At 42.9% G+C, this 27486-nt stretch overlaps 1 protein-coding gene across 1 annotated transcript in view; it reads right to left on the bottom strand.

Annotated features, from left to right (window-relative positions):
* The window catches only part of cita (citron rho-interacting serine/threonine kinase a), a 67369-nt gene extending 40648 nt beyond the window's left edge, over positions 1-26721 (bottom strand). Inside the window, exons 1-14 of the mRNA XM_055221667.1 lie at positions 26641-26721; positions 23823-23880; positions 23613-23737; positions 22477-22621; positions 22033-22208; positions 17172-17273; positions 11419-11561; positions 10739-10832; positions 9793-9993; positions 8886-9039; positions 6028-6226; positions 1341-1446; positions 561-704; positions 281-400 (exon numbers count right to left, since the gene is read on the bottom strand). Of these exons, the coding sequence (XP_055077642.1) occupies positions 281-400; positions 561-704; positions 1341-1446; positions 6028-6226; positions 8886-9039; positions 9793-9993; positions 10739-10832; positions 11419-11561; positions 17172-17273; positions 22033-22208; positions 22477-22621; positions 23613-23714 (1686 nt within the window). The 5' untranslated portion in view covers positions 23715-23737; positions 23823-23880; positions 26641-26721. The remainder of the gene's footprint in view (positions 1-280; positions 401-560; positions 705-1340; positions 1447-6027; positions 6227-8885; positions 9040-9792; positions 9994-10738; positions 10833-11418; positions 11562-17171; positions 17274-22032; positions 22209-22476; positions 22622-23612; positions 23738-23822; positions 23881-26640) is intronic.
* Between the last annotated feature and the right edge of the window lie 765 nt (positions 26722-27486).

Below are 27486 nucleotides of genomic sequence, written 5' to 3'. Positions count from 1 at the left end.
AGCAGTAATAGTTACAGTAGTAGTAGGTAGAAACCGTATTACTAATACTTGCTCCTTGATCTTCTGCAGTTTGTTGGCCTGCTTGTAGATGATGTAGTAGCAGCAGTAGCAGCAATAGCAGCAGTAATAATATTAGTAGTAGCAGTAGTCATAGTAGCAGCTGTGGTAGTAGAAGGAGTACTAGCTGTGGTAGTAGCAGCAGTAGTAGTAGTAGTAGTAGCAGCTGTTGTAGTAGCAGTAGTAGTAATAGTAACAGTAGTAGTGCTAGTATTAGTAATACCTGCTCCTTGATCTCCTGTAGTTTGTTGCTCTGCTCACGGATGTCGTGCAGAAGCTGCATGGCTTTGTCATCTTCTCTGGAGACCTCCACCCGAGCCTCCTCCAGACTGCGTTTTAAACTCTGTACAAAGAGAGGAGAAAGAAATGAGAGGGAGGATGAGCAGAAAAGAGAGGAGGGGGAGAGAGTGCTTCAAACTTAGAGAGCAAAGAGATAGGGGAAGTCGGGATAACCCTTTGGGAGCAGTAAAAGTAGTAGTATTACTAGTATTAGTAGTACTCACACTGCACTCTGTGATGTATGTTGCGAGATCCTGTTCCAGAATGCTCCTCTGAGTCTCTGAGGCCTGGAGCTCCACATCCTTCTGATGAAGAACTGACTCAAGATCAGTCATTTTACGCTGGAACCTGGAGATCTCCTGCTCCATCTGCACACACACATATATACATATATACACACACGTGCATGTGTGCATATATACACACACGTGCGTGTGTGCGTGTGTGTATTATATATATATATATATATATATATATATATATACATACATATACATATACATATATATATATATATATATATATATTACTCAAGTCTAACTTGAGTAACAGCTTCACGCAGTTAACTTCATCAATGAATGTTGATGACATCAGCTGCAAAGTATCATTATACAAATATATAACACATTTACTATGGGACAGACATATACACATGCTATGACATATACAGACATATACACTCTACTATGGGCCTGAGGCTGGAGGACACGAGAACCTACTCAATCTCTACCACACACCCCCCTTGCACGTTGGGGCAATCTTCTCTCCTCTCCTCTTTTACCTTATAACACTTGCCCAGTGTGCCCTGCAGCTCTCGAGTCTCTCCTCATTGATCCTCTCGTCCTCCCTTCTCCCCTGCTCTCTCCTCTCCCCCCTCTCTCACCTTATAAGACTTGTCCCGTGTGCCCTGCAGCTCTCAGGTCTCTCCTTGCTGGTCCTCTCCTCCTCCCTTCTCTCCTACTCTCTCCTCTCCCCCTCTCTCTCCTACCCCATTCCTCTCTTACCTTATAACACTTGTCCTGTGTGTCCTGCAACTCTCTGGTCTTGAGGTGCAGTTTTTTTTCCATGGAGTTGGTTTTGGCCGGAGAGTTGAGCCCCGCTGACACTGACCTGAAACCAAACATCACACATTTAAATGAGACATCACTGACAACACTGACACACATATACATACACAAAACACCCCAGAGGACCACAGGACTGCATAAAGAAGTGGACTAAGGGAGTATGACGTCACCATAGACTGTATAAACGGACATAGCTAACCACCACGTTCCAAACAGAAGTGAGTATGGGCGTGCTTCTGGCTCCATTGATTCTGGCTCCAATTCACTTAACATTGGAAAACCCTCTCTCCGAAACTGCTGTTGTCGAGCTCGTTATTTCAGTCTTAAAATGTTCATACGTGATCCTGGTATTTTCATTTTGCCATTTTGTTCGTAACTCAAGATATGAACATTAATAAGAGAGAAATCTGGCGCCTTCTACTACTACTGCTACTAATGTTAGCAACAGGTTTGATTGACAGTGTTCCTAAGCACCCGCTCCCTGCTATACCCGTGGTAGGAATTATGGAACTCGGCTCCAAATTTACCCCTTTAACTTGCAGCCCCGATGAACTTGAGCTGAATGCTACGGGTGACGTCACATTCACTAAGTTCACTTCTTAACACTTTCTATGGCAGGACCATGGGATCACTCCTTAAACTGTATTCATCAGAATGTGATTAGGGCTCTCACCAGTTTGTGTAAAGTCAATGGAGTCAGATTAAACTCATGATTCTCAAGTTGAATCTGACTTTATATAAATATATAATTTCCTGGATTCTGCCCTTGTGTTCTTTTTCAGCACACTCAACCCTGTGCTTGTGCCCTTGTACTCTTTGGCAGCACTTCTTTTGTTTGGGAGAGAAACGTGATTCTGTCGTAGTTTAAATCCAGTGTTTGAGTCTGAGACATGAATGAACCGAAGCAAAGCCAGAATAACTCTGAGTCACTGAGACAGAAATACCCAGACACAGCCCACACACAAATCCGCTCCTTGCCTCCTGTGAGTCTGATTCCCTCTCAGCGTCCTGTAAGTCAGATGCCCTCTCAGTCCAATTGTCAGATGTCCTCCCAGCCTCCTGTGACTCAGATGCCATCCCAGCCTCCTGTGAGTCAGATGCCCTACCAGCCTCCTGCAAATCAGATGCCCTCGCTGTGTGTCAGATGCTGCAGTGAGTATAGAGCTGAGGGGGTGTGTCCGGGTCGAAACATCACCAGTTACCATAGAAATCCCCAACCCCCCCTTCTCTCCCCTCCTCTCCCCTCCTCTCTCCTCCTTTCTCTCTTCTCCTTCTCTCTTTCGCTCTTTCCTCCTCCTCTTTGTCTAATTTTCTCCTCATTTAATAACAGATCAAACACATTTCATTTTTCAGGTTGTGAGCGAGGAACAGTCTGCACCACAATGTCGTCGCCATGGTCACCGTAATCTATGGGAAATACTGCACCCCTCTCCTCTCTCCACCACATGCTGCGGAATACTCCATGCTCTCGCTATCCTTTCCTCTGTGCTCCTCTTTCTCTCCTTTTTCACCTTCTATCCTCTCCCTTCTTTCTCCCCTGCCTCCCCCTCCCCTCTTCTCTCCACCACACGCTGCAGAACACTCTATGCTCTCCCTCTCCTTTTCTCAACCCTCTCTCCTCTTCTCCTCCACCTCTCTGTGCTATATCCTCCATCCATGCGAATCCTCCATCTATGCTCCCCCCTTCTCTCCTCTCCTCCTCTATGCTGTTCTTTCTCCCTCTTATTCTCTGCTATAGTGGTCCCCCCCCTCTCTTTTTTTCCTTTCTCTCCCCTCTTCTCCCTTCTCCTCTTCTCTCCCTCCCCCTCCTTCTCTCTCCTGTCTTGAAGCGCAGTGTGTGTAGTCAGAGCTGCACTGGCGTCACCAAAACAATCAAAAAACCAAAACAACCAAACAGTCCGCAGCATTTTTGTACCACAGGAGGTTAGCAGCAGCATTAGCATGAAGCATTAGCGCCAATTATAACCCCAAAACCCCGGCTAATAAAGAAGAGAAGGAACAGAGCACAAGGAGGAGAGATCGGAGGAGAGAAGGGAGGAGGTGGGTTGAGGTTCCAAGTGCTGCATATCAATGACACCATGGCAAAATAACCTCACTCATGTCCACAAAAATACACACACATGCACATGTACACACACACACACAAACACAAAAACACGGTGGGCTCATTCATTGATAGAAACTCGTGCGTTTGTATAGTTACTGCGGTTTTAAAAATAGCACAAAGGAAAAGACATAAAACAGAGAGGAAGCAGGGGGATCCCGATCTGCTCTGCCAACAACAAACATTTAAGAGATGATGCGCTGTGGCGCATAACACCAAACTGCACCAAGAGGGACGTATAAGGGAGGACAGGAGAGAGGGAGGAGGAGAGATGGAGGAGGAGAGACACCTCAGAACTCCAAACTACATTAGGGGCGAGGGAGGAGAGGAGAGAAGGAGGAAAAGGAGAGACACTTCATGACACCAAACTGCACCAAGAGAAAGAGGAGAGAGGGAGGAGAGAATGAGAAGGAACAGGAGAGAGGGAGGAGACAGAGGAGAAGAGGAGAGAGGGAATCCTGATTGTGATGGTGAAAGATAAGTAGATGTTGAGGGAAGGAGGGAAAGTAGGAAAGGAGAGAGCATTAATGAGGATGGGAGAAGAGGAGAGGAGAGAGGGGAGGATAGGAGAGATAGAGGCAGAAGAGAAAAGTACAGAGATGACACAGACAGAAGGGGGGGTGAGAATGGAGAAAAGGATAGAGAAGGGAAAAGGAAATGAGAATGGGAAAGGGGAGGAGAGAGAGACAGGAGGAGAGGAGGAGAGGATGAGAATGGAGAAGATGAGGAGACAGAAGAGGAGATGAGGAGAGTAGACAGCATAGGAGGGGAGGAGGGGCGGAGGAGAGGATGAGAGGAGACAGGAGAGGAGGGAGGAGGAGAGGAGACAGGAGAGGAGACAGAGAGAGATTTCAGCTGATAAAATGCTGGTGACAGATCTGCTGTAGATGTGATAGTAGGACATGTGGAGGCCAGTGTAACAGGAGAGACACAGGTATTAACAGAAGATACACAAATACACAGAGAAGAAAGAATCGGTAAGAATACGTGTGACTGACTCATCACGTGTCTCTGCACATGTGGAGCGCAGCTGAGGTTTAAAACAGTAACATCCAAAACACAGAGATGCCTCAAATGTGAGAGGACACAGAGGAACGCACAGACTGAACACATGCTAAAAGATGCTATGTTACACAAAACTGATTCTTGTAAGCTTTATGTCATGTTATAATGTTGTTTCCTTTTCAACGTGGAGATGTGTTTTGCTTCATTCATACATGTTAGTCTAAATATGCAGGGTTTGAGTAGTAGAGCTCTCAGAACAGAAAAGACACTGTTCCACCTTGTGATGTCATGTGGTAGTACAGCAAGTGCTCCACTGTGTTTTTAAACTCAATAGAATTCTCTGGATTACTTCAGCCCTGGAATTTCCATTCTCTACTGAACCTAAGGTAAAAGGAGCTGTTAACTTGAAAACTACCTCTTCATGACATCACAAGGTGGAAACAAAACAGAACTCCAGGTATGTTTTTGATGAGATAGCAACATTGTAACATGGGTTAAAGCACATATAATATAGAACTTTTAAACATGCAGGACAGCACTCCCACATGACATCACAAAGTAGAAGAGTGTCTGCTGTTTAAGAGCAGAACTGAGCCTAAATATGCCGGGTTTAACAATTAAAAATATGTGTGAAAGAAACAAAACACAGCTTTAGGTATTGTGTTTGTGATATGGAAACACTATTATAACATAGATTAGAAAAGAGCTATGGAACCTTTTAGGCAATGCATGAGGAGATGGAACAAAAAGGGCCCACATTTTGTGAAAATCTAAAGACAAAATCAACATTTTAGGAAAAAGATGAATACAGAGAAATGAAGAGTCTGAATGTTCACTTAAGGAGGCTTTAAAGGGTTAAACACAGACACAGGTTTAAATTATGAGGTTCTATTTGGTTTGGGCAGAGACACAGGTAGAACATTAAAACATGAGACAAGTGAGAAAGGTGCATTATGTTTTTTGCCAATTCCATTAGAAATGAGGCTGTGTGTTTGCAGGTAGTAACATAGGTAGTATGTACAGATTTGGTTCAAATGTTTGATTTTTCTGACTGACATTGAGATTACAATTGTATTTGTGATTTCTGTTTTAGTAAAAGTTCAAAGTTCATATTTAAAACACATGCAGAAGAACTCACAAAAAGAAAATAATACAAGAATCACATTTCAGAACATGTTTGTACTGATCTAAACTACAGGATTAGCAGCTTTTATGCAGAATGACACCCCATGGAGACACAGGAAGGGCATCTGACACACAGGGAGGCCAGCTGACACAGGAACATTTCAGAACATGTTTGTATGGAGGTGGAGTATGTGCAGAGGCATAGACACATAGACACTTAAACACAGGGCGAGTAAGTACAGAGGTATAGACACATAGACAGTTAAACACAGGTGGAGTATGTGAAAAGGCAGCTATGTTCAGACACAGGTGAGAGGAGACACAGTGGAGATATAGACTCAGGTGTATGATGCAGATTAGTCCTGACAGGAGCAGGCGTGTGGGACTTACTCTGCCTTGGCCAGTGTGTTGAGCGCACGGCAGAAGAACCAGCCTAGAAAGGGGAGGTCGCGGCCCGTGAAGCCCGAAGATGGAGCTCCTGGCTGGGCGCGAGGGGCTGCGAAGTCAGGAGCGGCTCCCTCCAGCTCCGGATCCTCAAAATTGGACGTGTCATCATCAGAGCTGAGCGCCGGCACGAACGGAGGGACCACTGAGGAGGAGAGGGGGAAGAGGAATGAAAAAAGAACAGACAATGAGGAAAGAGATGGAGGCGTGTGCAGCCACAAACGAGCGAACAGAGGAGATGAGAAGGGAGAGAAGAGAGAGGGAGAGTGGGAAGGGTGTGCAGTCGCGAATGAGCAAGCCAATAGAGGAGCGCACGCTGGAGAGAGAGACAGTGAGAGAGAGAGAGAGGGGAGCAGTGCACAATGCAGCTCTGAGCGAGTGAGCGAGCAGACAGAGGAGAGAGAGGTGTGTGCATGCGGTATGCAGCCATGAGGGAGTGATAACAGTGAAGAGCACGCTTGGAGAGAGAGTGGGGAAGAGGGGGAGAGTGGGAGACGGACAGACGGGGGTGCATAGTGCAGCACTGAGCAAGTGAGAACCAGGAGCGAGAGAAAGCAGAGAGGAGACTGAAGGCTCCCCTTTTCTTTCTCTCACTCCCGCTTATCTCTCCCTCTCTTCTCTCCTCTCCCCCTTTTCCTCTCATCTCTCCTCTCCACCTTTCGTTCTCTCTCTCATCTCTCCTGTCCACCTTTCCTTCTCTCCCGCTCATCTCCACTCCACTTTTCTTTCTCTCGCTCTCATCTTTCCTCTCCACTTTTCCTTCTCTTGCTCTCATCCCTCCTCTCCACCTTTCCTTCTCTCGCTCTCATCTCTCCTCTCCACCTTTCCCTCTCTCGCTCTCATCTCTCCTCTCCCCCTTTCCTTCATTCCCTTTCGTCTCTCCTCTCCCTCATTTTTTCACTCACCCCCCCTTTCCCTTGCTCCCTCTTGTATCTCCCTCCTTTCATTCTCTCTCTCTTGTCTCACTGCAGCAGACCCTCATGAATCCTTTTTGTGAAATCAGTAAGTGGACAGGGCTCTTGCAGAACACAAAAATGCTCAGCACATACATGTTAAACGTAACACACGGGTGTTACATGTTACACGTGTTACAAGTTAGACACATATGAAACATGTAACACATATTCAACATCTTACATGTATAACATGTAACCTGCATGCAATGTTATACATATTTGTTTGTTACACATGTTACATGTAACATATGTCAGAAATTATTCACAAGTGTTTGTCTCTGGATCCGGGAGCTGTGTATTTGGGGTTTTACTCATTATTTTTATACACATGTTCAGATTACACAGGCTCCTGCACAGGAAAATGACACAGCAGAGGGAGAGAGAGAGAGTGAAAGAGTGTGAGTATGAAAGACTGAGAAAAGACAGGAGGGGGAGGTAAAGAAAAGAAGAGGGGGAGAGAGAGAGAAAAGAGGGAGAGACAGAGAGAAAGAAAGAGGTGAAGATGTGGATGTGTGCCAAAGGCTCCACTCTCATTACTCTACAACTGTCACCAGCCTTTACTGCAGTAAACCCAGTACAGAAACATAGTAAAAGCCAAAGTTAAATCTGTCAGTTGGACAAAACATTGTAGGAGTGAAGATGTTTTGCTGCTCATCCAAGCCGCTTCTTCAGTCCTGGTCAGATTGCTGGTGAACACTGCCTTATATCTGTCTGAAGGGAGGAGCCAATTACACTGAAACTGTAAACAGCTATTGTTTACCGCCCTAATGGCCTCCATTCAACCTTTAATGGCTTTACTGGCTCACTCTATTGTTCTCTTTGTTTAATTTGTTTGCTTTGGGTCTAAGTGTGGAATTATAAATTGGGGTTGGGGCGACAAGTGAAAATGAAAAAAAAGAAAAAAAGCTTATTTAACCCCCCCCCCCCCCCCCCCCCTTTTCTCTGGCTAAGATCGATACCTCATTATCTTCAAAGAAGTGGTTAGCGGCTTTGAGATGGAGATGTACGGGGGACTGGGGTCCAGAGGAGCTCTCCAATATAGAAACGCACACAGACACTAGAGCCATACACAAAACACACACATACACACTTGTACACACAATGCCAGCCACTACACCACTGCCAAACAACTGACTGGCATCTGTGTGGTTTGATCTATGTCATGAGAAGACACTATCCACAAGAAGCCTTTGAAAATTTTTCTATTGATCATTTATTAACTTTATCTTTGAAGTAATTTAAATCTCCAAATGCAGTTGGAGTTGGATGTATTCGCCAGTGAGTTATTGTTACTTTGTAGTGCAAAGGGGGGGTTATACATGTATTGTTATGGTTGAATGTTCATCATTTACCATGGAGACACAATTCACACATTAGCAAACACTGTTAAAAAAGTTTTAAGGTTGTCTGAAAATTCAAGGAGAAATACAAAATGGAAAACTGTTGGCTAATGCAACTGTAAGTGTAATGTTATTTGAGGGGGAACACCTCACATGTTGTAGTTCCAGATAAGTCAGCTCTTTCTGATCAGATTGCATTAAATTAAAGCTCAGATTAGAGAAGCCTAATTTGAGTAACAGAGCATCACACAGACGAGTGCCTCCAGTTAGCATCACACCTCCAGGGTAAATTTAAACTCAATCTGCTAAAACATGACCACTTCAGCTGATAAGGCAAAAGCAACAAGTCCAGATTGACAATGTTCAAATCATTATGAACAAAGCAGATACCAGCCCATGAAAATCAATCAGGAATAAAGACAAGTACAATTTATTTAATTTAAGAGTTGAGTCTGCTCTATAGTTTAAATCTGTAGTAATAGTGAGTATTTCTGACTGACTGACTGACCTTTTCTGAGGTTGTTCCAGTCGGTGGAGCTGAAGAAGCGGTGACAGCGCAGACCCTCAAAGTCCAATCTGTCTCTGGGTCCACACAAGAGACCCCTCACCAAGTCTGAGAACGAGTCTGAGACATGAGGGAGGTCTGAGAACTTCAGAAAATGCTGTGGAGCAAACACAAGAACCAAACAAGAACATCATGTACAGAGTAGAACTCGACCAATATTTGGTATTTTCATTGGCCAGCGCTGATACCAATTTTTTAGAATACAAAGCAACTGATGGCCAACAAGCCCTGCCAACCCGTCACCAGGTCTGAGAACAAGTGAGCCAGGAGGATGCTACAGAACAAACACAATAACTAGGACTTTTACAATAACACATTTTGAAGCACGATATATCGCTACAGAAATATCACAATAAACGATAACATTGAAACTACTTCATACCACTGACACAAAGCAGGATAATCCCAGAAAACCAGTTTTAAATCTACAGTATCATTAAAAGGCCTGAGCTGTGACAGATAACTGAGCTCAAATCTGACCTTATTACATAAAATGACAAATTATCCACACTATTGCAAAGAAAATGTGCACCTGATAAATACTGAGCCACAAAATATATTGTTCAAGCTTTCATATAATGAATGATTAGTCGATATATTAATTATTGTGACATGCCTAACACAGACTAAACTATACCAGGACTAAACCAGGTGCAAACCAGGACCAAACCAGGTCTAAAACATATATAAGCAGGTGTAAAAAGGTCTAAACTAAACCTGCACCCGTCTGTGCACCCATTTACGTACTTGTTAGGTGAGGATGTTGAGTTAAAGCGCTAATCCCTCTCTCTCTTGTACGTTGGTTGAATATAGTGTGCTGACACTCTTAAACATGGGGGACATATTGTACCTGGTAGTTGAGAATGTTGGCAATTGTCTTGCTCGTGGTCTCGTCTCTAAAAGGAGATTTCCTGTAGATCATCTCATAAGCCACGACTCCCACAGACCACCAGTCACACTCTGGGCCATACGAGGCACCAGAGCCCCCCAGTGCAGACAGCACCTCCGGGGAGAGGAAGTCCTGAGTCCCCACGGGTAAGGAGGAGGAGACCTGAGACAACAGGGAGGACAGAGGCATGAAGGAGGAGGAGAAGACCTGAGACCATAGACTGTATAAAGAAGTGGACTAAGGAAGTGTGATGTCACCCATAGCTACAAAATAGTGAAATAAAAACCTCAGAATCATAAAGAGAGGGTTAACACAAACATTTTAAGGTCAGAATAACAAGCCTGACAGCAGCAGTTACAGACAGGTAGGTGATGTTTTTTCAATAGAAAGTCGATGGAGCTGAAGTGCACCCATGCTCACTTCCTGTTTGGAATGAGGCGGCTAGCAGGATAGATATGTCCAGAGGTATATACAGGCTTTGATACAAAATAAGATGTTAAAGGCACTCAATGTTGTGTCGGCTGTGAGTTTGATTTTATATTTGTTATTTTTTGTTATTTTTTTAGCTATATGATAATATTTGAGCTGTAGAGGGTTGAATACACAACTTCTATCACTAATTGCACATGGAAACTAAGTACTAAAGTGTTTCATTCTGCTGTTTATTTATTGCAGCTCATGATTTTAACCATATTATACATTGTGAATAGTTTTTGCGGTTTAAATCTGCTTTTAGGTTGCCATTTATCGCCTATATTTACAGCAAAATCGCATACTTCACAATGTGTTATGGTGACAGACCTAAGCATGTAGTAGTGAAAACAGTGTCAGCCGAGTGAAAACAGTGTCAGCCGTGTATTTAACTGAACATGTTTATTATTAACATGAGTTTAAAGTAAAGACTCACCGTTCTGTCGGCCGTGAGTTTTGCCACAGACCCAAAGTCAGTCAGTTTGATGTGTCCGGTCCGATCAATCAGAATGTTCTCTGGCTTCACGTCTCTGTGAGAGGGACAGGTAAGGGATAGTTGAGGGACAAGTAAGGGACAGATGAGATGAGAGAGAGGGGAGGGGGAGGGGAAGGAGAGACAGGTGAGGGACAGGGGAGCGACAGGTGAGGGACAAGGGTGAGACAGGTGAGAGACAGGGGAGGGAAGGGGAGGGAAGGGGAGAGACAGGAAAAAAAAGGGAAGGGACAGATGAGGGACAGGCTGAATAAAGAAGTGGACCTCACCCATAGCCAAGCATATTAGGAATTCCAAACATGAGTATCATAGCAACCAATGAGCCAGCAGGGAGCAGGCGCTTAGGAACACTGTCAATCAAACCTGTTGCTAACGCTTGCAGGAGCAACTTCAGGCAACGAAGGTGCCTGATTTGTCTTATTAATGAAAACCAGGATCATGTAGAGTGGGTTAACAAACATTTTAAGACAAAAATGACAAGCCTGGCAGCATCAGTTACAGAGAGAGGGGCCAGTTTTCCAGTGTTAAGTGAATTGGAGCCAGAAGTGCGTCCATGCTCACATCCTGTTAGTAAAGTGGCGGCTAGCAGGTTAGCCATCAATATATACAGCCTGGTGTGTTACCTGTGCACGTATCCTAACGTGTGCACGGCGTGGACAGCCTCTGTGAGCTCAGCCAAATAAAACTGAGCCATGGACTCATCAAAATGATCTTCATAACGATTCAGCAGAGACAGCAGGTCTCCTCCAGGGAGGTACTCCATCGCCTAAACAAGAGAGATACAGAGAGGGATGTGAGAGAGTACCCAAACAAAACCCCATCACCCACAGAGAGAGGCAAAGGACATGTGCAAGAGCGTACCCAAAAAACACCTCACGAAGGTACTCCATCGCCTATAGAGAGAAACTCTATAGTGAGGCCATAAAAATGAGAAGCCTCTTAAATGGGTTTTACACTCTATAAGCAAATAACGATTAGTAAAATAGTCTACAATTATTTTAAGAGTAAATTATTCAAATTAAACATCCCTAATTTAAACTGTTCAAAAGCCACTTCACTTTTCTGATGTGTTTGAATCAGAAATTGTGGCTCTCCACCTCTCTGCTTGTTGAGATTACACACACATCTCTCTGTGTTATGAGATTACACATGAGTCTCTCTGATTTATGAGAGATTATACACAAGTCTCTCTGGGTTATGAGATTACACATGAGTCTCTCTACTTCATGATGTTACACAAACGTCTCTCTGCTTTATGAGAGATTACACACCCGTCTCTCTGTTGTATGAGAAATTATACACACGTGTCTGTTTTATGAGATTAAACAGATCTCTCTCTGCTTTATGAGAAATTACGCACACGTCTCTGCTTTGAGAAATTACACAGACATCTCTCTACTTTGTGAGAGATTACACACGCGTCGCTCTGCTTTATGAGAGATTACACACATCTCTCTGCTCTATGAGAGATTACACACACATCTCTGTTTTGTGAGATTACACACGCACCTCTCTGCTTAATGCGATTACGCATGCATCTCTCTGCTTCATGAGAGATTATACAGACATCTCTCTGCTTTCTCTGGGCTGGTTCTGAGAAGAATTGCAGATTAGATTTGTAGTTTTGTTTTGTTTTTTTTATTTAACAGTCAGACTCTGTTTTTGGACAAAGTCCTCGAAAACGTTGCTTACCAACAGCTTATTAACTTTCTTCAGATAAACAACTCCTTTGATGTTTTCCAGTCAGGTTTTAAACCCCATTAAGCATTGAGACTGCTCTTATCAAGGTGACAAATGACATCCGCCTGAACACTGATGCAGGTAAAGTCTCAGTCTTGATCCTGTTAGATCTGAGTGCTGCTTTTGACACTGTCGATCATGGGATCCTCTTACAGAGACTAGGGGACTGGGTGGGCATCTCTGGTATAGCACTAAACAGGTTCAAGTCGTATCTAGAAAACAGTGAGTACATTGTTGAAATTGGAAAATGTATCTCTATTTGTAAAATCTGTAAAATGTCCCTGACCTGTGGGGTGCCCCAGGGATCAATCCTGGGACCCCTGTTGTTCAATCTCTACATGCTGCCATAAGGCCAGTTAATACACAGCAATAATACATCCTACCACAACTATGCAGATGACACTCAGATCTATGTCTCACTGGCAGCAGGTGAACATGGACCAGTGGATTCACTCTGACACTGCATCCAACAGATCAGTGTGTGGATGCAAAACAACTTTTTCCAGCTAAACTCAGACAAGACAGAAGTCATCATCTTTGGCCCACAGAAACATGAGAAAGTGTAAGCAGTCACCTCCAGTCTCTCTCTCTAAACCCTTCAAATCAGGCTAGAAATCTAGGGGTAATAATGGACTCAGACTTGAACTTTAACAGCCACATCAAATCAATAACATCTGTAGCTCTTTCCCATCTAAAAACATTGCAAAAATCAAAGGCATACTGTCAAAACCAGACTTAGAGAGACTTATCCATGCATTTGTCTACATTAGGCTAGACTACTGTAACGTCCTGCTCACTGGCCTCTCTAAGCGAACAATTTTGTTTAGCTGTGCATAAGTTTGAAAGGTTTTTATAAAGTTTTTTTTTTCTGCACTCTTCTGTTTTAATGTCAATTTGATGATGATTATTTATGTTTTGCTTTGTGTGATTTTAATGTCTTTCTTTATTCTGTAAAGTACTTTGAATTACTTCATGTATGAATTGTGCTATATAAATAAACTTGCCTTGCCAAAACACACCTAAAACCTCATCCAGGAGCATTCACATCGGACAGAGAATGAAATCTGAACTTGAAACTAATCCCATGTATTTCAGAACATATTTGTGGAGGTCTAAACGGCAGGGTTCGCAGCTTTTACATAAAATAAGGGCATCTGACACACAGTGACCTTTCAAAACATGTTTGTAGAGGTCTAAACCAGATAATTCTGATTCAATTTGTCACAGCCCTAAATTAGAAAAGTGACAGACGCACTCCCTCATATGTTAATATGGGTTTCCTGTGATTTCTCTGCTCTGAATAAACATTCTAAAAATACACCAAACACCCTCTCTCCCTGTACATGAGACCTCCCCTCTCTCTCTATTATGTTTTTATGCAATATTTCTCTGTAGCGATATATCATACTTCAAAATGTGTTTTTGTAACAGGTCTACCCTCTCTATACATAAGGCTCTAAAGCGGGAGGAGACGAGAGCAAAGAAGAGGAAGACAATAGCAGAGAGGATAAGAGCAAAGAGGAGAGCAGAGGAGAGAAGAGGAGCAAGGATGAGGAGAGCAGAGAAGAGGAGGGTCAGCCTTTCACAGGCTCACAGCTCATCTCAGGAGCAGACACAGTTAAGCAGTATTTTACAATGAAGAATGTATGAATGAGAAATAAGTAGATGTATGCATGATGATGCATGTGAAGCAAAGACTTTATGGAAAGGGGAATGGACTTTAAGAACAAAGGAGCACTTCTGAATGACATCACAAGGTGGAACACAGCAAAAGGCAGAAAGTCAGTATGTTTAACAATATGATCACGAAAGAGAGCCAGATAGAGAGGGAGAGGAGAGAAGGAGGAGGGAGAAGGGATTTGCTGCTGCATGAATGAGCTCCTCTGAATAAAGCAAATGAATACAGAGTATCCTAGCAACTGCGAGAGAGAGGGGGGAGACAGACAGGGAGGGGGGGGGGGGGTTAGAGCAAGGAGGAAGAGGAGAAACAGGAAAGAGGAAAAAGGGAAGACAGGAGGTGAGGAAACAGGCAAGGAGGAAGAAGAGATGGGTGAGGAGAGCAGGTGAAAGGAAAGAGAGATGAGGAAGAGAGAAGGTGAGAGTTAGGGAGAGAAGAGGAAAGGAGGGAGGGATAAAAAAAGAGCAAGAGGGCAGGAGGATGAGAGGAGAGAGAGAGGAGCTGCTCTGTATGTTGGTCCACACTTGCCCGCAGATCTCAGAGATGAAGGAGAGAGAAGAACCAACTCACAGGTGGAAAAACAAACCAATCAGATTTAGTGATTTAAACCTGACACACAGCCAAGAGAACGTCCCGTTCAGTCCTGCTTCAGTCCTGCTCCAGTCCTGCTCCAGTCCCGGTTCAGTCCTTGTTAAGTACCTCTTGGTCATGGTCATGTATTGAATATAAGAGTTCGGTATCATTAAAGTCTTTTACTCTACATCAGCCATTCTCAAAGTCCGCAGCCCCCCTCCCCCAACCACCCCAATTACATTTTTATTTCCATGGTGACCGGCATGTGACATCACCAGCCCAAGTTAAAGGTCGAGCAATAAAAAAAACATCTGAAAAAATTATACTTTTAAAGCCATATTGACAGACATAGACGAGCAGATGGCATTTGCACCTGCACCGTATTTTCCGGACTATCCGTCGCTCCAGAGTATAAGTCGCACCAGCAAAAAAATGCATAATAATGAAGAAAAAAAACATATCAGTTGCACTGGACTATGAGTCTCATTTTTGGGGGAAATTTATTTCATAAAATCCGAGACCAAGAACAGACATTTTACCTTTAAAGGCAGGTTATAATAATAACAATAAAATAGAGAACAACGGGTTGAATAGCAGTACAGCACTCTAACATAACACATAGATTACAAACTGAATACGTGTCTAGTATGTTAATGTAGATATTAACAGTTAATCAGGTAAGTACGCTGTAACATATGCCGGCTTGTCCACAAACACGAAAGACCCAAGAGTTCTTTTCACTGATGTTTATTGTGGCCTTACTTCTTCATCACATTTCACACTGTAGAACTAGCAAACACATAAAATATAACATAAGCTCTGGCTCATATTACATGTACACACAAAATTGCATGTGAACGCATGGAAAATGTACACACCACTTTGGCCTCTAGTAAACAAACCGGTGAACCAAAAACTTTATATTTTACTTTTCAAGTTTCTTAAGGTAAGACAGGTAAGATTTCGCATTAGCGTAAAATGCTCAACCGAAAAACAAGAAGCAGTTTTTTGTTTACTTTAAACTAGAATTATGATAAATGTTGAAGTAAGAGATGCTGTCAGGCTGAAAAAGGAGTCCTATCGAGCCTTGTTAGCTTGTGGGACTCCTGAGGCAGTTGACGAGTACCGGCGGACCAGGGGGGCTGCAGCTTGTGTGGTCACAGAGGCAAAAACTCGGGGTTGGGAAGAGTTCGGGAAGGCCATGGAGGAGGACTACTAGACAGCCTCAAAGAGATTCTGTCCGGTGCTTCAGGATGGGGAAGCAGTGCTTCTCCAACACTGTTTACAGTGCAGGCGGAGAGCTGCTGATCTCAACTGGGGATGTTGTTGGACCCTGGAAGGAATACTATCCCACGGTCATGTCTTCCAAAAAGGAAACAGACACTACTGACCCAGAGGCGGACTCCATCACCCTGGCTGAAGTCACTGAGGTGGTTGGCAAGCTCCTCGGTGGCAAGGCTCCGGGGGTAGACAAAATCTATCCCGAGTACCTCAAGTCTCTGGATGTTGTAGGGCTGTCGTGGCTGACATGCCTCTTTAACGTCGGATGGCAGTCGGGGATGGTACGGCTGGATTGGCAGACCGGAGTGGTTTAAGAAGGGGAACCGAAGGGTGTGTTCCAATTACAGGGGAATCACACTCTTCAGCCTTCCCTGTAGACCTTACAGAGAAGGCTGAGGAGTGCGATGTGTAGTTTTCATCCCGGTGGTGGAACACTGGGACCAGCTCTATACTCACCATTGAGTCCTCAAGGATTCATGGGAGTTTGTCCAACCAGTCCACATGTGTTTTGTGGATCTGGAGAAGGCATTTTTCTGTGTCCCTCGTAGTGCCCTTTGGGGGGTGCTCCGGAAGTATGGGGTCCGGGGCCCTTTGCTAAGGGCTGTCCTGCCCCCATTGTCCGGAGCAGGAGCTGTGTCCGCATTGCCGGCAGTAAGTCAGACCTGCTCCTAGTGCATGTTGGACTATGCCAGGGCTGCCCTTTGTCACCGGTTCTGTTCTTTGTATTTATGGACAGAATTTCTAGGTGTAGCCAGGGGCCGGAGGGGGTCTGGTTTGGGAACCTCAGGATCTCATTTCTGCTGTTTGCAGTCTGGGAGTGAGGGAAATCTGGGAGTCCCTGCTTAGACTGCTGCCCCTGCGACCCAGCCCCGGATAAGCAGAAGGAAATGGATGGATGGATACTCCTTTACTGTATATAAACCAGTTTAGCCGTTTCCACAGCAAGTCCCCTCAAGTCCCGCCCCCTGCTGTCTTCAGGTTCAAATGAGCTCATTGTTATTAATATTATTGTTGTTATTTTTGTTATTATAAATGGTTTGAGTTGTAAATAGGATTGAGTATAAATTAGATTATACGGTAGTATAGATAGTATAGATTTCTCACCAGGTACACATGCTGTTGGTCCTGGAAGGCGTAGAGCAGCTGAGGGATCCAGGGACTGGAGCTCAGAGACAGGATCCTGCGCTCCTCCTCATGGAACACAACCTGGAACAGCACCAACAGCATATATAATATATAAAACACCACCTACAATAAAACAAAGATCATATACAATTGAAACCATTGTTTGCATACACTATATTAAAAGACACATATACTTTTTTTGACTTGAAATCGGTCTAAACTTTTCCTGTTTTAGGTCAGTTAGGATTACCAAACTTATTTCTATTTGCTAAATGCCAGAATAATGAGAGGATAAGGATGATCATTTTTTTTAGACATTCTTTCATTAATTGTTAATGTCAGAGGTTTACATACAGTAAGATTACTATACATTTAAACAATTTGGGAAAACCCAGATAATGATGTCATGTCTTTGGAAGATTCAGATTTTATTGGTTTATTAACATTTGAGTTAATTAAAGACACACCTGTGGATGTATTTGAAGGCACACCTGAAACACACTGCTTCTTTGTGTAACATCATGGGAAAGTCAAAAGAAATCAGCCTAGACATCAGGAAGGAACTTGTGGAAATTGCACCCAAGCATGAACCAGACTCGTGCAAGTCGCACAAGTCGGGTTCTGTGCCACAGAGGTGAACGCTTTGGTCCGAAATGTGCAGATCAACTCGAGAACAAAAGTAAAGGACCCTGTGAAGATGCTGGCTGAAGCTGGTAAGAATGTGTCATTATCCACAGCGTACTAGTACTAGACCGACATGGGCTGAAAGGCCACTCTGCCAGGAAGATGCCATTACTCCAAAAGAAACATTAAAAAGCCAAATTACAGTTTGCATCATGGATGGCATCATAAGGAAAGAACATTGTGTGGAAATATTGAAGCAACATCTCAAGAGATCAGCCAGGAAGTTAAAGCTTGGATGCTCTGGTTTTAGGTTTTATGCCCTTCATTTATGGAACACTCTCATAAACCAACGCCACCTAACCAGTTTAATTCCCTTTAGTGAATATTAGTGAACCTAAACAAAATATATGTCTTATCTTTTCAGACAGTTGTAATTGTTTTAACTGAAGCCTGAAAATGTATTACACACATACACGTATATGTGTCTGTGTGTATATATAAAATTGTTTTCCAGTGAAACTCATGGATGGTATTGTGTCTCAGGGAGCTTTGGGTCAATGGAATCATTCTCAGACACCTGTGCCAATTAGTTGCAATTAAAGGAAAAACTACTTAACTTACGTTCCACATTATTAAGCAGACCACCATTTTCAAGCAATATGGGAAAGAAAAAGGATCTCTCTAGTGCTGAAAAGCGTGAAATGGTTTAATACCTGTTGACAAGGTATAAAAACCTAAGATATTTCACGAAAACTTAAGCGTGATCATCGTACTATTAAGAGATTTGTAATGGATTCAAAGTATACACAGACTTGTGCAGATAAAGCCACAATGAGGAAGGTTTCTTTGTCAGACAAAGACATTGCATTAAGAGAGCAGCTGCTAAAACGCCAGTACAAAGCAGCAAACAGGTATTTGAAGCTGCTGATGCCTCTGGAGTTCCATGAACATCAAGGTGTAGGATCCTCCAGAGGTTTGCAGTTATGAATAAACCTTCTAATCAGCCACCTTTAACCAATACTCACAAGCAGAAACGTCTCCAGTGGGCCCAGAAATACATGAAGACTAATTTTCAAACAGTCTCATTCACTGAGGAGCACCGTGCAACCCTGGATGGTCCAGATGGATGGAGTGGTGGATGGTTGGTGGGCAGCCACCATGTCCCAACAAGTCAGCAAGGAGGTGGCAGAGTTATGTTTTGGGCCAAAAATAATGGGGAAGGCGTGAAAATGACCTCTGTAAAGCATGTGGAGTTTACAGGAGGAGCTTGGAGTAGAGCTGTAGCTTCTACACGTCGAGAGGATCCAACTCAGGTGGCTCAAGCATCTGTTCAGGATGCCTCCTGGACGCCTCCCTAGGGAGGTGTTCCGGGCATGTCCCACCAGGAGGAGGCCCCGGGTAAGACCCAGGACATGCTGCAGAGAGTAAGTTTCTCGGCTGGCCTGGGAATGCCAGTCGAGAGGAGCTGGAGGGCATGTCTGGGGTGGGGGAGGTCTGGAAGTCCCTGCTTAGGGTGCTGACCCCGTGACCCGGCCCCAGATAAGTGGAAGAAAATGGATGGATGGACTACATACAAGTATTATAATAACATAAAATACATGCCAACATACACAACGAGAACTCCACTTGCAATCAGTATTGTTGGTTTTCAGATTGTAGAATGTGATGATACTCTCAGACGGGGGAACAAACAAGTTTTCCCTATTAATTACATTGTACTTTCCCATGAAATATCCAAAAGGTAATAGCACAAATGTTGAACCTGATTATTGCTATCAGTGACTAGACCAAAGAAGCATCGTAGCAACTGGGGGGACCAAAAGTCCTGAAAACAGGGCCTGGGGTCCATGGAGGCAGAGGAGCAGGCCGAGGAGCAGCAGACATGAGGAGGTCCCTGGACGGAAGACTGTGTCCAGCGGAGCTACAACGGTCTAGGTGAGGGGCAGAAGACATGAGGAGGTCCCTGGATGGAAGATTGTGTCCAGCAGAACTACAATGGTCTAGGCGAGGGGCAGAAGACATGAGGAGGTCCCTGGATGGAAGATTGTGTCCAGCAGAACTACAATGGTCCAGGCGAGGGGCAGAAGACATGAGGAGGTCCCTGGATGGAAGATTGTGTCCAGCAGAACTACAATGGTCCAGGCGAGGGGCAGAAGACACAATGAGGTCCCTGGATTAAAAGCTGTGTCCAGTGGAGCTACAATGGTCCAGGTGAGGGTGAAAGGACACGAGGAGGTCCCTGGAAGGTCTGGGGCAAGAGTGGACAAGTCGGGAGTGGACAGGTCAGGACAGGAAAGGACGCTGTTGGAACATAGAGGAGCATTGAAAAAGAAAGCCACAGCAGTGGCTGGGCTGACCTGAGTATGGGTCCGGATCGGTGCCGGAGACGATGGCAGTGGCCGCAGGGGCTGAAGACCGAAGAATGCAAAGAGGAAACCTGGTTGGTGAGCTGGGTCAGGGTGTGGTTGCATTTGAGCAGGGTCTGGTTATTTTGTTCATGTTGTCCAATGATGATTCCCTGTTGTGAAGTGCCCAATGTAGCATTTGATCCGGCCCCAAGTCTGACTGATCCATGTTGGCAAGATCGTTCTGTCGTATCAACTGTATGTAAATGAAGGTTGATGGAGCAGACAGTTGAGAGCGGTGTCGTATGCCGTAGTCTTCGAGCAGGTCGGGGGTAGCGAGGTCAGAGGCGGGGGTGTTTGTACGGTTGAGGTGAGCTAGGTCGGAGGTTGAGGTGTTCGTACCAGTCCTGGAGAGCTGGATTGGAGGTGGAGGTGCTGAGTAGTTCCAAGGAGGGGATCATGGGGGATACACAGACAAAATAAACCGGAGGATGATATGAAGGATGACTTGTAGAAATACAGGAAGATGACCAGACGATCTAGCAGCCTCTGTAACAATTCTCAGCCCCTTTGTTCTGCAGAGATTGAGGCTTGAATGCAGATGCAAATGCAGGTGTGTATTGGGTGGTGCTAGATTCTCCGCCTAGCACCGGCCAAGATACAGAAGGGAGGGGGGAAAACAGCACAGAACACACAAAAAAATCTGCATCCTGACATTGCTGTATTACAACACAAAATTGCGTTTAAACAATATTTACTTTAGCTGTCTCCATCTGTATTAAATATGATTGGCCTATAGAATGTTGTGATATCATCTGAAACACCGTAATATACAAAATACTGTGATACATACAACTAAAACTGAACCTGGAACACCAAAAAAACACATATAGTATTCTATATTCAATACAAAAGAAGAGCAAGTCACAGAGTCACAGAGCAAAGTCAGTCTTTTACTAAAGAGTTTAAACAGAGGCACAGATGTATGGCATTTAGAGAACTCCATCGCCTTTATGAACATATATTTTTACTCAGAATTTTATGAGCTCCTGATTAACAGCTGGTTTTATTGCTGTTTTCATGTTTATTTGAAAGTGCTCACTGTGGTTTCTTTAAATGACAGCGCCCTCTTGTGATAGAAAATAATACTATGTTCAGTGTATAACTGACAATACTGCACCAAGTCCAAGTTACTGGAATTCAGCTTTAATTTAAACTAATGTTACATGAATGATTCTGCATGAGCAGAGAGGCAAACCTGTCACACCAAGGATACTTGTTATTTAGTTTAGGCTTTCTGAGCCATAATAGTTTGTAAAGAGGAACAGTACTTACATGTTAGTACAGTAGTACTTACGGGTATGTAACTGTGTAATATTAGTAGTACTTGTACATGCACTTGTACATATACAGAGCAGTATTATTTATATTCTATGGAGTTAATATGATGACTGAGATTCAGGAGCAGGTCCACGCCTCAACCTTCTGCTCCTCTCCAGCAAAATACAGCTCACCTCAACTACACCTCTAATTACCCAGAAGCCCTATTTATCTTGGCAACACCGTCTGTCTCCACTCTCTCGACTCCTTCCTCCCACCCCGTGTCTCTTGTTCATCTTTCAACCTGAAGATCTCAACATCTATAGAGGGGGGTCCTGTATCAGTTGGGCTAACTGCCAAAGACATAGTCCCCATCCTGAATCTTGACCCAGCCTCCACATCTATTCATCAATAAATATCTCTATTGTACACCATTGTTGTGATGTGGGCCTTGCTAGTGAATGTACATTTGTAATTCTCACATTGTGGTGATGGCAGTACTTGCTGTACTTGTGCAGTAGTAGTAGTTATATTCTTATATAACTACTCACGTTGTGTTGTGTGCGTAGAAGGTCCTTCTTCATGACTTTGAGCGCGTACACATCTCCAGTACATTTCTCTCTGACCACTCGGACCTCAGCAAAGTGTCCACGTCCCACCACCGCACGCTCCTCAAAGTCCTGAAGAGAGGGCTGGAGGGTCTGGAGCTCTGACACCAGCTCTGAGACTGAGAGAAGAACAGAGATAAAAAGTGACAGAAGAACAGAGAGATAAAGATTGAGAGAAGAGCAGAGATATAAAGAGTGAGCGACGCAAAGGGCAATAAAGAGTGAGCGAAGAGCAGAGCGATAAAGAGTGAGAAGAACAGAGATAAAGAGTGAGAGAAACAGTGAGATATAAAGTCCTGAAGAGAGCGCTGGAGGGTCTGGAGCTCTCCGTTTCTCTTCAAAGGAAAGCCATGTTTCATTTTACTGTAGTTTGCTATAGGCACTCACACTTGTGGACAAATTTGGCTACGTCCTGGTTCTTCATGAGATGTGGAGAGGAGCATTCCTGGAATAGCATGAGGAAGGCCTCCAGGAGCTCCTCTCTGCCCAGGGAGGAGGCTCCAGTCTGGGGTCCAGTCAGACTCACACGGCCCTGGAGAGGACGATAACACAATGCACATCAATATCAACAACAGACAAGAGACAAAAGGGTGGGAGAGAGGAAAGAGTGGGAGAGAGGGAAGAGAAGGAGAGAGGGAGAAAGCTCTGGTCTGGGGTTCACCCAGAGACACACGGCCCTGGAGAACATGGAATACAGACATGAGAGAGGTCCATCAATATCAGGAAGAGATAAGAGAGGAAAGAGGGAGAGAGGGGACCACATAGAGGATTTTGTTTCTTCAAGAGCTCAGAGAGCTAAAGGTCATGTGCAGTAGGCTGAAGGGCTGAGGAGATGGGTCTCTGCATGCTGCTCTGCAGACCTCAAGGAGTTGGCAACACTCCCTTGTAGCAATAACGCAGTGCAAATTTAAATATTCTGCCTTTTGAATGGGGAAAAAGTCCTCAAAAATCCTAAAAAAATAACATTTACAGGAATGACAGAAAAATATGGGGCTTATTAGGGGTCACATAAAAGAAAGGGCATTTCATATGTGGGAATTCAAAACCTGCACCTTTTTACATGGTGGAGCTGTGGTGTATCTGTAGATTCCTGGTGCAGGTGTATGGGTGTAGCTACCTGTAGAAGTTGGTGCAGTCTGGAGCCGTTTGTTCTTTACCTGTAGTAACAGGTGTAGTTATTTAGTGGCAGGGGGTCATATGTTATACTCACCTGTAGTAGCTGGTGCAATCTGCAGCTATTCTTTATCTTGTGGAGGTCTGTACATATAGTAAAGGTGTAGATGTAGTTTGTAAGTGTACGTGTAGTTATCTGTAGGGGTGGGTGTGGAGCTGGTGTACGTGTAGTTACTTGTAGGGGTGGATGTAGGTTTGTAAGTTAAGTGACCTGTAGGTGCTGGTGGAGTCTGGAGCTGTGGCTGGTGATGGGGTCCGAGGTGGAGCTGGTGTAGATGTGTTTACCTGTGCAGTCTGGAGCTGCGGCTGGTGAGGGGGGTCCATGGTGGAGCTGATGTATATGTATTTACCTGTAGGAGCTGGTGCAGTCTGGAGCTGCGGCTGGTGAGGGGGTCTGTGGTGGAGCACACAGACTTGGTGCTTCCATGGTTCACATATTTAAACTTCAACATGTCGTTTGACTGCAGTTTCACACCTGCAGAGCACAGCAAAAGAGGACAGAAGTCACACTCTCTCTATTCATGCCTGCACCTATTAAATAAACCAAATACAGTACTTACAATAAATACATCCAGAGATAATTCAATACCAATTTGATTCTTCACTGCAGAGTCACACCTGAACACAGGACAAAAGGACCGGAGATCATATTCTTTGTAATTACACTGTTCCTGTAAAATAAAACAGACAAATACATTTTTTAAAAAAGTGTTACGCCCACCATAGATAGTATAAAGAAGCGGACTAAAAAAGGGCAACATCAACCACAGTGTTTTTTTTTTTTACAGCGTATGAACGCGCATTGTTTTCTGCTTCCTGATTGGCTAAGAGACTATAGACCAATTTCCTCCGTGTCGTGTCTCCTGCACAGTACAGAATGCATTCTGCCTAATTTACAAAAATGTTCAATTGCAGTGTGACTCTGAAGTGTTGTATGTTTGCAAGTTTTCTCCCCGACAAAACCCACAATGCCGACAAAACGTTGTGCACAAATTAAAAGCAATCATCGAGGAAGGGGTATGTAATATAGGAAGGTTTGAACTTTGAGTGTTTAAACAAGAGAAAAATATGATAAAATGTTCATGCCTGTCTGAAAAAAGTGTATAAAGTGTGTGATGAGGGGTTTTACAGCCTTAAAACATATATAATAATTGTAAAAAATAAAGCTTACTACTTCATGGATTTCGCCTATTGCGGGTTCTTTTAGAATGTAACCCCCTCAATAAACGAGGGACCACTTTAGTTATTATTGTTTACCCCAAAATACTGAAAAATAAACATTACTAAGGCAAAACCTATGATTCACATTAGCAATAAATAACTGCAAGAAAAAATGTAAATAGATCAAATTATTATGTAAGCAAATAATCTATCAAATAATGCTATAACCACCAAGAGATGACCAGAATAAGCGCAGATCATTAACTTCAGTGAATATAAAATCTAAACACAACAGAAAGAATGAACTTGATAATGAAAATATGACCTCAATCACAAAATTGGGTTAAGGCTCCAACACATTTCAATGTAACCTCTTCTCCAAAAAATACAATAATATTAAGTGCTTTTTATAATATGGTTGTTTATGTCACCTCATGTCACCTTTATGTCACCTTGATGTCACCTTGATGTCAGCTCACTAGGCCCATCACAACAAATTTTGAAGTTTGGTATATTGCTCAAGTAAATATAGATGATAAACGATAATATTGAAACTAATTTCCACTCACTCCTTTTACAGCTTAAATCTCATCATATAGCCAAAAAAATAATAAAAATGTCCCAGTAGTGCAAAGAAAAACTGTTCCAGCTTCATATAATGAATGATAAATGGTCATTCAGAACGTTTGATTTGATATACCAGGTCAAAGACTAACATGTTAGATAACACAAATGAACGAAAATAAATTACTTCACTGTAGTTCGGTCATAGGGTCAATAATTCTGAAGAATTGTTACACTGACCTACATCGTTACATTACAACATTAAAATGTAATATTGTGACATTCCTGATCTAGAGATGATCTGATACAGTTAGTGTTGGAGCATCACTGCAGAGTTAGAGGCACACACCTGAACACATCACTACAATATTAATACAATACAATTCATCCACTACTTTCCCCCCGGTATTTAACACTAGCTAGACAGGATATCTTTTTTTGTTTTATTTTGTACTCTGGTCAGTTGAAGTTGTTATAAATGTGCTATAAAAATAAACTGAACTGAATAGCATTAAGTTTTATGCAGCTAAAACCTGGAACAGTCTTCCTGAAGATGTGAGACAGGCCTCTACTTTGACAATGTTTAAATCCAGGCTCAAAATGATTCTGTTTAGCGGTGTATACGACTGAAAGGTTTTTAATCTGCACTCTTCTCTTTTAATGGTAATTTTATGATGATTATTTGTGATTATTTATGTTTTGATTTGTGTGATTTTAATGTCTTTCTTATTCTGTAAAGCACTTTGAATTACCTTGTGTACGAATTGTGCTATACAAATAAATTTGCCTTGCCTTGCCTCACAACCTCATGCCTTGCCTCACAACCTCATGTTCATAATAATAACTAATAATAAATGCATTTATATAGTACCTTACATTTCATTTGGTAAACAATAGCAGTGTTATTATGGTGACACAAATATTACTATTCAATCATTTTTTAAATAATTAATAATTCTCAGTTTGTGGAGTATAAATGTCACTTACTGCTATATTTAATCTTTAAGTAGTCATTTTTGATGAGTGTAGTCTCTTTTAAATTTATGACACTATGATGAGCTCCATTGTGTAATTCTGTTATACCAATGTCCTCCAGGTTGTTTTATGACTCTGGGGGGCCACCGTAGTCTCTTGCATTCACGGGAAACAATGGAATAAACTCAATGGAATAGTCTATTGCATATTAGTATATCTAGTTGTTTCTAGTTATTTGCAATCTCGTACTTTGTTTTATATAGTATCTTATTTGTTATTAGTTTGGCTAATAACTCTTTGTATTTGTATTATAATCTACATCTTAATTCAGTCCCTCACATCATCACAAAAAGCCAACTGTCAAACCTATAGATTCTGACCGTTTTGTCAAAATAGATTTTTAACAAACATAAACAAAGATTCATGAACTTAAAGGCAATGTTGTCGTAATAAAAGTGTTTTGTGTATTTTAGTATCTGTTCTATGGCGGCATCAGTCAAATTAGAACTTAAACGAGTAAAAAACACAGACATGTCAAAGCGTGAGTGAGAAGCTAACGCGGCTGACAACACTCGGCTCATCTGATCTAATAACGGTCTATAACGACGACTCCGCAGCTTAACGCTCGTATTTCACACAGAATAAAGCTAAAACACCAGCTTTTCCACCCAAACTCACCCAAAATGTCCAGTGGGTTCGTGTATGCTCGTAGTTCCATCACTTTGAAGCCGCGGGACGCACTTTTGGCACAAAAATACGCACTTCCGGGAAACTTTCAAATTTTCCGCGTCTCCGCCCACCTCTGTCTGAGCGAGTGAGCTGATTGGTTTGTTTCACCGCGAGGGCGAGACTAGTGCTCTGTTCCACCAATTACCGAGCGCCTCCCTCCTACAGCAGCGGAAGATCCGAACACGTTTACTTTTAGAAAATCTCCCTGGCATTTCTTCAAATAAAACGCTCTAAAGCAACACAAAGAACGAAGGTGAGACCCTCCGATCAAAATGTGACAAAAAGGTTTGAGAGACTGTAAAAAGAGGAAACAGGTGAGACTAAAACGTGTGACAACCAAGGGTCAGCAGCAATGCGCTTAGTAAATGTCACAAAAAAAGAAAAAACAAAGACGAGAGTTAATTTGACTAATTTCTATTGAATTATCTAGGTAATAATGATAATAATTTATGTTCACAATCTCATTTGGGTGAGTGATATGAGTATTTCATAAAATATTAGTTTCATTAAGCTTAAAATGCAAGATTCTGCTAAATGTTTGAATAACTTATCAGTTTATAAAATTTCATAAACAGATTTGTAATCAAAGTACAGGTCTTGTGGTAATTCATCACCAAGTACCCGAGTATCCCTGAGGAAGCTTTCCAACATTTAATTACATTTTTTTTTTCTCTTAAAGTATGAAAAAAATGAATTGGAAATTTAGTTCTGGAACCATGGGTGGGCAGTCACTGTGGAGCTTCATAATGCCAGATAGTGATAAAGCACGGTGTCCTGACTTGATGACGTTAGAAT

Source organism: Periophthalmus magnuspinnatus, chromosome 5 (genome assembly GCF_009829125.3).
Source record: "Periophthalmus magnuspinnatus isolate fPerMag1 chromosome 5, fPerMag1.2.pri, whole genome shotgun sequence".
Lineage (NCBI taxonomy): Eukaryota > Metazoa > Chordata > Actinopteri > Gobiiformes > Gobiidae > Periophthalmus > Periophthalmus magnuspinnatus.
This window is presented reverse-complemented; position numbering and strand designations above follow the sequence as displayed.